The 9,156-nt window shown below is 38.4% G+C and overlaps 1 protein-coding gene across 1 annotated transcript in view; it reads left to right on the forward strand.

The window, feature by feature from the left end:
* Positions 1-9,156, forward strand: part of TTLL5 (tubulin tyrosine ligase like 5) — a 318,465-nt gene that overhangs the window by 106,069 nt on the left and 203,240 nt on the right. Inside the window, exons 19-20 of the mRNA XM_007459755.1 lie at positions 6,120-6,277; positions 7,204-7,510. Coding sequence (XP_007459817.1) covers positions 6,120-6,277; positions 7,204-7,510 — 465 coding nt within the window. The remainder of the gene's footprint in view (positions 1-6,119; positions 6,278-7,203; positions 7,511-9,156) is intronic.

Raw genomic sequence — 9,156 nt, forward strand, 5'->3', positions numbered from 1 at the left:
AGGGAAAACTGAGAGAAATCAAGTTTTGTAGCTTGTTTCCAAATGAAAGTCATGCTTAGTTTATAGATTTTCTCCAGTTACTAGTCAAGGAATATACTTCCTAGAGTATACTACTATCAATTTGGAAATTAGAAAAAAATACTTAAACAACCAGAATATTTAAAGATCAGTGGGTTTTGTCCTCCTTTCTTTAGGACAATTTATATTGCCATCATTATGGGTTTTCTGGTGGTATAGAGGTATAAGCAAATAAAAGGTGGCATATAACAAACCTTATGCTGGAGCATGAAATAAGTCTTAATACGTTTGAAAGGATTAAAATCATACAGAGTGTGTTCTTTGACTACAATGATATTAGAAATCAATAACAAATATTTGGGAATTAAACAACATGTTTCTAAATAATACATGGGTCAAGGAAGAAATCATAAGGAAAATTCAAAACATTTTGAACTGAACAATAACAAAAATATAAAATTAAACTGTGTGGGATGCAGCTAAAGTACTGTTTGGTAGTGTGTGTGATGGGTGTGACTTATAGCTTTATTTTTTTTTATTATTTATTTATTTATTTTTTAAACATCTTTATTGGAGTATAATTGCTTTACAGTGGTGTGTTAGCTTCTGCTTTATAACAAAGTGAATCAGTTATACATATACATATGTTCCCAAATCTCTTCCCTCTTGTGTCTCCCTCCCTCCCACCCTCCCTATCTCACCCCTCTAGGTGGTCACACACCACCTAGCTGATCTCTCTGTGCTATGCGGCTGCTTCCCACTACCTATCTGTTTTATGTTTGGTAGTGTATATATGTCCATGCTACTCTCTCTCTTTGTCACAGCTTACCCTTCCCCCTCCCCATATCCTCAAGTCCATTCTCTAGTAGGCCTGTGTCTTTATTCCCATCTTACCCCTAGGTTCTTCATGACCTTTTTTTTTTTCCTCTTAGATTCCATATATACGTGTTAACATACGGTATTTGTTTTTCTCTTTCTGACTTACTTCACTCTGTATGACAGACTCTAGGTCCATCCACCTCACTACAGATATCTCAATTTCGTTTCTTTTTATGGCTGAGTAATATTCCATTGTATATATGTGCCACATCTTCTTTATCCATTCATCCGATGATGGACACTTAGGTTGCTTCCATGTCCTGGCTATTGTAAATAGAGCTGCAGTACTTAATCAGAATATTGAATTTGTAATCAAAAACTTTCCAACAAAGCAAACTCCAGGTAGTTTCACTGGTGAATTGTATCAACATTTGAGGAAGAATATACACCACTCTTACGCAAACTCTTTCAAAAACATAGGCAGGGATACTTCCCAATTCATTTTATGATGCCAGAAAAGTATGACATGAAAACCTGACAAAGACATTTAAAAAAATTATAGGCTAATATCTATATGAACATAGATACAGTATTTCTTAAAAGAATATTAGCAAATAGAATCCATCAGTATATGAAGAGGATAATACAGATGACTAAAGTGAGATTTTCCCCAGTAATGCAAGGTTGATTTAACATTTGAAAATTAGTCAATATAATTCACCATATTAAATAAAGGGGAAAAAACCGGATCATCATTTTATTGCTGAAAAAAAAAAGAAAAACCCATGTGTGTTAAATTGATGAAATTCACCACATGTTTATGAGAAAAACGCTTACACATCAGGCATAGAAGAGAAATTCTTCAGTCTGATAAAGGCCTTCTATGAAAAACCTACTTCTAACGTCATACTGACACAATGAGGGTTACCCTATGATTAGTGATAAGGCAAGATGTCTACTTTCACCACTTGTATTCCCTTTATACTAGATGTCCTAAGCAGTACAGTAAAGCAAGGGGAAGAAAAAGAAGTAAAAGGCATACAGATTAGAAAGGAAGAGGTTAAATGTCTTTACTCTTAGATGACATGATCAGGTTAGTAGAAAGTTATAAGGCATACACAGAATAACTACAAGAACATTCAAGTGCACTTAGCAAGGTCTTGGGATACAATGTCAATATACTAAAATCTTTTGTTTTTTTAGTATACTAGCAGTAAATGGAAAATGAAATTTAAAATTCCATTTATAATAACTTTTGAAAATATGAAATTCTTAGGGGTAAATTTAACAAAATATGCTCAATACCTATATATTAAAAGCTCCTAAATATTACTTAAAGAGATTAAAGAGGACTTCCCTGGTGGCAGAGTGGTTAAGAATCCGCCTGCCAATGCAGGGGACACAGGTTCGAGCCCTGGTCCGGGAAGATCCCACATGCCGCGGAGCAGCTAAGCCCGTGCGCCACAGCTACTGAGCCCGCTCTCTGGAGCCCGCACGCCATAACTACTGAAGCCCGTGCACCTAGAGCCCGTGCTCTGCAACAAGAGAAGCCACCGCAATGAGAAGCCTGTGCACCACAGCAAAGAGTAGCTCCCACTCGCTGCAACTAGAGAAAGCCTGCACACAGCAATGAAGACCCAACGCAATTTAATAAATAAGAGATTAAAGAAGATCTAAATAAGTGCAGAGATATGTTCATGGATTAGAAGACTTAATATTGTAAGTATTCATTCTCCCCAAATTGATCTAAAGAATATTCTAGTAGATTTTTTTTGTAGAAATTGACCTTTTTTTTCAATGTATATGAAAATGCAAAGAGCTTAGAATATCCAAAGTAATCTTGAAGAAGACCTAGAGTACCTAGAAGAAGAAATATTATAACACTATAGTAATCAAAACTGTTGCAAATTGATCAATGGAACAGAATAAAGAGCCCAGAAATAGGCCTGCATGACTTTAAACAAAAGGCCTCATTGTGACTTTAGGCTTGGCAAAAGTTTTTAGACATGACACAGTAAGTAATCAGCAAAAATGAAAAAATGATGTTAGATTTCCTCAAAATTAAATATTTTTGTTATAAAGACACTATTAAGAAAATTACTAGACAAGCCATAGACTGAGTGAAGATATTCATCAAACATATCTGTCAAAGGACTTGTATGTAGAAAATATAACAAACTCCTACAACTAAATAATTATAAGACAATCAGCCCAGTTACAAATGGGTAAAATGCTTGGACATTTTAAAAGGAAGATATATGAATAACCAATATACTAATGAAAATGTGCTTTACAGCCTTTGTTATAAGAGAATTGCAAATTAAAATCATGAGATACCACTAAACATTCAGCAGAATGGCTAAAATTGTATCAAGTCATTACATTGTACACTTTAAATACCTTATAATTTTATTTGTCAATTATACCTCAATAAAACTGGAAAAAAATGGCTGACAGCATCAAATAGTGAGGATGTGGAGCTCATGGAACTCTGATAAGTTGTCACTGGCAGCATAAACTGGTACAGGCACTTTAATACTTTTTTTTTTTTTTTTGGCGGTACGCGGGCCTCCCACCGCTGTGGCCTCTCCCGTTGCGGAGCACAGGCTCCAGACGCGCAGGCCCAGCGGCCATGGCTCACGGGCCCAGCCGCTCCGCGGCATGTGGGATCCTCCCGGACCGGGGCATGAACCCACGTCCACTGCATCGGCAGTAGGACTCCCAACCACTGCGCCACCAGGGAAGCCCGGTACAGGCACTTTAGAATCTGGCAGTTTGTTAGCCTAGAAAATTCCACTCTGAGATCTTTACTCAGAAGAAACGAAAAGCATAACCACAAAATGACTTGTACAAAAATGGTCATAACAGCTTCATTCATAATATTCCAAAACTAGAAGCAGCTTTGGTGTCCAACAATAGGGGAATAGGTAAACTGTGGATTATTCATACACTGGACTAATCCTCAGCAAAAAAAAGGATCCACACTGATACTCACAACATGGATCAATCTCGAAAACATGCTGAATGAAAGACAACACAAAAGAGTTCATACTATACGATTCCATCTTTATGAAGTTCTAGGACAGGCAAACCTAACATGTGATGCAAAAATTCGGAACGGTTTCCTTTGGGAGTATGAGGGAGGGATTTACTGGGAAGGGGCGTGAGAACTTTCTGAGGGGATAGTAATGTTAGAGTTTGGGTTATATAGCTCTAGGTCTCATCAGATGGACATATGGACATTTAATATTTGGATGTTTCACTGTGTGTCATTTTTAGCTCCCTCCGCCCCCCCCCCAAAAAAAAAGAAAAGAGGAAAAACTTTCAAAGCCCTATAAAATATTGAACTCTAGATCCTAATGATTTGAGTGTTAAAGTGTTCAGGAGTAAAGTGCACTGATGTCTTTGTGCAACTTTGAAATGCTTTAAAAATTAAGTGGGTTGATTGATGGATAGAAGAAGAGAAGATTGGATATATATGTGATGAAGCAAATATAGTGAGATATTCATTGTAGAAGCTGGCCAGTGGGTATATGGATGTTCACTGTATAATTCTTTAAACCTTTCTATTTGTTTAAATATTTCATAGTAAAAGTGTAGAAAAATGAAAGTAGACATAGATAAAAGGTATTACAACTTATGGGGAATTCAATTGTTTATTAATTCAAAAGTATTTATGGTATGTCAGGTGTGTGCTGAGCGCTCTCATAAGCATCACTGATCCAGTGAGAAACAAGACAAGCGTGGGCCTTGCCTTTATAAAACTATAATTCTGTTTCTTTCCCCAGCATTCCCTACCTCCATTCCTTGTAATAGTTGTGATTTATATGTCTGTTCAGGGTTTCTTAGAAGCTTATAGTTGTTATTTTAAAATATCAGATTTGTTTTATTTTCTTTATCATTTAATTGGCCAAAAATCTATTTTCATAACTGTGTGTGTGTGTGTGAGGGGGTAATGTTCAGTTGTTGAGACTATGATAAACTGGGGTTGAACTATTTTTAAAGTTTATTAATTTGCTTCCCTTTTCTGCACCCCATATCAGGACCCTCCCAGTTCTTGGTTCAATTTCCCGCTTTAGAGGGGAGGCCTTCAAAATACTTACTATCCAGTCCATCCACCCAGAAATCTCTAAAAGTCCTAAATAGACCAAAAGACACAGCCTTTCCATCATACTCAGGGACTGAAGACTCCCAGAGGAATGAGGATGAATTTCCACCTCAAAGGGAATACGCTTTGAGTTGTGAAGTGTTCGCAAGAGAGTTCAGAGCCAACCAGTTAGATCTTGAGTTCTGGGTATACAGAGTTGTCTGCCTGCTTTCCGACACTAACATGGATACGTCTTTTCTGACTTAGTGACCAAGATCCCTGTCTCTCTTTTGTGACCTGGTTATCTCTGCCTGTGCTGTACTTTGCCCGGTCCTTGTGTGGATTGGGTCTGATTCCTGTCACTTAACCTAATGTATGATTTATTTTATCTAATGCCTAATGTACCTGTAGCCATTCCCTCTCCTCATCCCATTTCCCATCCATGATCTGATTGAATCTGGTGTTGTCCTGCATCTGCTGCCTTCCCTTGTCTGTGCCTCTGACCCTAACTCCTGACCTGTACTCAATACCTGGAGAGTCCCTGCCACCTCTCCCCAACTCCTCCTGTAACTAAGTACGCTCTAAGAGAGAAGTTCCTCCTGTTGGAGCGCTTGAGACTTGGTGCGTCCCAAGGTCTTGGTGACTTTTCACGATGGTGCTTTTCCCGTGAGTCTCATTCAGCTCTGTGCTGCCATATTCACAGATTATCAGCCATTCTTCTCCTCGTCTCAACCTATGCTAAATCTGTATTTATTAAATATTATATATGTCAAAGGAATATTTGTGTAATTCTGAGTAAGTTATAACGAATAAATAAAATAATAAGTACACCTCTAGCCATCACCAGCTTAGTGAGAATTAAAGTGTTACCAGTATCTCTAGTCATTCTTAAGGCATAGTTGGGTAGCACTTTATGATCTCTGTACTGAATAGTCAGCCAGTATTACTGAATACTTAAAAACACTTAAACATTGTCTTCAGATATATTTTTGTTCAGAACATTTAACAAATTCAGGTAGCCCATTAGTGAAATTCTAATGTAGATTCCAGTATTCCCATTTATCTGTCAAACATTTCAGAATTCGCTAGAGTAACCATGCCTGGCCTGACATCATTACAGAGTTCTGTCAAACTTAGCCTTAGAATAAAGGAGAGAACTTTCTGAAGGCTCTAGCTACCATGTTTTTTCCCATAGAATTGCGGTTGATGGAGCACCAGAATTGAAGGTAGAGAACATGAATTCAAGGGCCAAGCTGCACGCTGCTCTTTATGAGAGGAAGCTCCTGTCTCTGGAGGTGCGAAAACGTCGACGACGGAGTGGCAGATTGAGGGCAATGCGGCCAAAATACCCAGGTACCGGCTGGTGCTTTCACCAAGCTCTATGATCTGTGTCCTGTCAGACTGATTTAATCAGCTTCTTAATTAACACTTAATGAATCAGAACTTTCTGATCACATGTGCTTACTTTTTTGGATATAGTCTTTTTCCTCGGAAACTTGTTTCAAAAGGATAATAAGTTTTTAAACCTTCCATTCTGTGATATTTGTATTGAAGAATATCCGAAGTGCACACATTTTGGCCTTTGCTCTTACTCTTATAGCATCATTTAACTACCTGATACTTAGTTTAAGTTTAATGGAACCCTGAGCATCATTGTTTGGGTTTTTCATGATTAGGTATGAAGTCCAGTTCGTCCTTTGACATTGCTGAGTTGTGTAAGTATTTTAAACATGAACAGAAAAAGGGGAATTTCTTTCTCTCCTAGAATCTCCCTTGTTACAGATGTTTGTCACGGACGAATTGACTTCCTTTTTCTCCCTCCTTCTCTCGTTCGTTGAGTGCCTGTATCAAGCACATTAGTCACTGGGGTTTCATTGGTGAATAAAAAAGCTATGGTCCTTGTCCTCATAGACCTTCCAAGGCAGTGAAGGAGAAGGATAATGGATAAACATATGATAGAAAGATATTCCCCTGCTTATTGTACCCCCGTGAAAGATGCTCTTCTGAAAACCTCTGACATGCTGTAGAGATTACTAAAAGGGTTTTTGCCTTAAGTTATGAGAGAACCATTGGTATTACGATGAGAAACATCAACTCTAATGAAGATCATTAATAGGTTTTTAGAATATATAAGAGGGACGTGTGTATGTTGTTAATCTTGTGCATTATTTGTGGTCTGATTTAGAAGTGGGTTTTTACTGAAAAGATAAAAGGAAGGTATTGGGAGAGAGGAAAATTTAATCCTTTTTTCAGCAACATTAGTGATTCTTCGCATTTAGTGATTACCCAGCCAGCTGAAATGAATGTTAAAACTGAGACAGAGAGTGGAGAGGAGGAAGAAGTTGCCTTAGACAGTGAAGATGAAGAACAGGAAGCTTCCCAGGAGGAGTCTGCAGGGTCCCTCGGAGAAAATCAAGCCAAACACACACCCTCACTGACTGTTATGGTAGAAAATTCACCCAAAGAAAATGCCATGAAAGTTCCTGAATGGAATGACAAAGGTGAACAGTGCTGCAAAACTGAGACTCAGGAACCAGAGCCTAAATTTAACCTGATGCAGATTCTGCAAGATAATGGCAATCTTAGGTATGTACCTTTCCTAATTATAATAGCAAAACTGAAAACAGCTAATATGTAATGTGTACCAGGGTATTGTGCTTGTGGCTTTATAGCCATTTTTCATTTCTTATGCACAGGAATCCTGTGAATTAATGACTGTGATTTGATATTATTACTATCAAGGAAACTGAGCCTTAGAGAAGTTGCTTGTCCAAGGTCTAGAACTGTGATACAAACCCAGGTCTCATTGGCTCAACAAATATTTGTTGGGCTTCAGCATTAGTGACTTAAGAGTACAAGGTGAGTGAGACAGGGAGCTCAAGCAGTTCATGGCTTAGAGTGGGGATACTTAAAGAGCGGGGGCTATGACCCCAGTATGGACAAAGGGCTCTTAGGACACAGGAAAAGGAGTGATTGGTCTTGCTTGGGAGGGCTAGAGAGACATCAGGGAAGAGGCAATATTTCAACCAGGCCTTCCCCAATAGGTAGGCTTTCCGGATTTGGGAGGTGACAGCTAAGTGTGGGAGTGCTAGTAGGGGGAATAAAGGCACAGAGGGGTGATAGTACAGTTATTCATTCAGTTCCTCGACAAATATTTGTTGAGCACTTGATCTATACCAGGAATTGTGCTGGGCTGTATAGTGTTATGGTGGAGACCAAAACAGTCGTGGAGCCCACAGTCTAGTGGGGAAGACTGGCAGTAAACAAAGAAACAAGGTAATTTCAGGCAGTAAGAAGTGCTGTGTAGACAATAAAATAGGGTGTAGTATTAGAGTGTAATTGGACAGAAAGTTTCTGTAGCTCCTGGTGCTTTGGGCATGGAGAGGTAAGCTTTAAGGTGATTCCTAAATGATGAGAAGGAGTAAGGCATGTGAATATCAGGGAGCAGAATATTCCAGGCAGAACGGCAAGTATAAAGAACCTGAAATTGGAATGAGCTTGGCAAGTTTGAGAAATACAGATTAGTGCTGCGATATTACATGGAGAAAAGGGTGCAATAAGAAGTGAGACTAAAAAATTGGATGTCATTTGACCATAAAGTGCCATAGAGGAGCCTGGACTTTATTTCCTAGATGGATAATTTTTAAGCAGATGTGTAATATGGTCAGATATGGGAACATATGTATATGTATAACTGATTCACTTTGTTATAAAGCAGAAACTAGCACACCATTGTAAAGCAATTATACTCCAATAAAGATGTAAAAAAAAAAAAAGAAAGAAAGTAAATTCTGGTTGCATTGTGTGAAAGTGATTGATAAGAGGAGAACTAAGGGTAGAGAGCTGAGTTAGGGGCTGTTAAAGTAGTCCAGAGCCAGGAAGATGAAGGTCCTGATCAGAGCAGTGGCTATAGGAATGAAGAGAATGGGATGGAGTTAATGAAATTTGCAAGTTAAAATTGGTAGGGCTTGGTCCCTGTAGATGTAAGAATTCCAAAGAGACTGAGTTTACCAAGTTTGGTAACTTGGTGCTGCCATCAGTCAATATAAGGAGCACAGGAGTTGGTTTCATGATAGAAATAATGTGTTTTATTTGGGACACGGTGAGGTGGAAGTGCTCTGGGATGAAGATGATCAGTAGATAGGTGAAAATACAGCTTTGAAAGTCAGAGTTGAACAGGACTGTACAACTTCAGAGTAGATGAGCTTGTCCATTTCAGTTTAGTTCAGCAG

This window comes from Lipotes vexillifer, unplaced genomic scaffold (assembly GCF_000442215.2).
Source record: "Lipotes vexillifer unplaced genomic scaffold, Lipotes_vexillifer_v1.1 scaffold39, whole genome shotgun sequence".
Classification (NCBI taxonomy): Eukaryota; Metazoa; Chordata; class Mammalia; order Artiodactyla; family Lipotidae; genus Lipotes; species Lipotes vexillifer.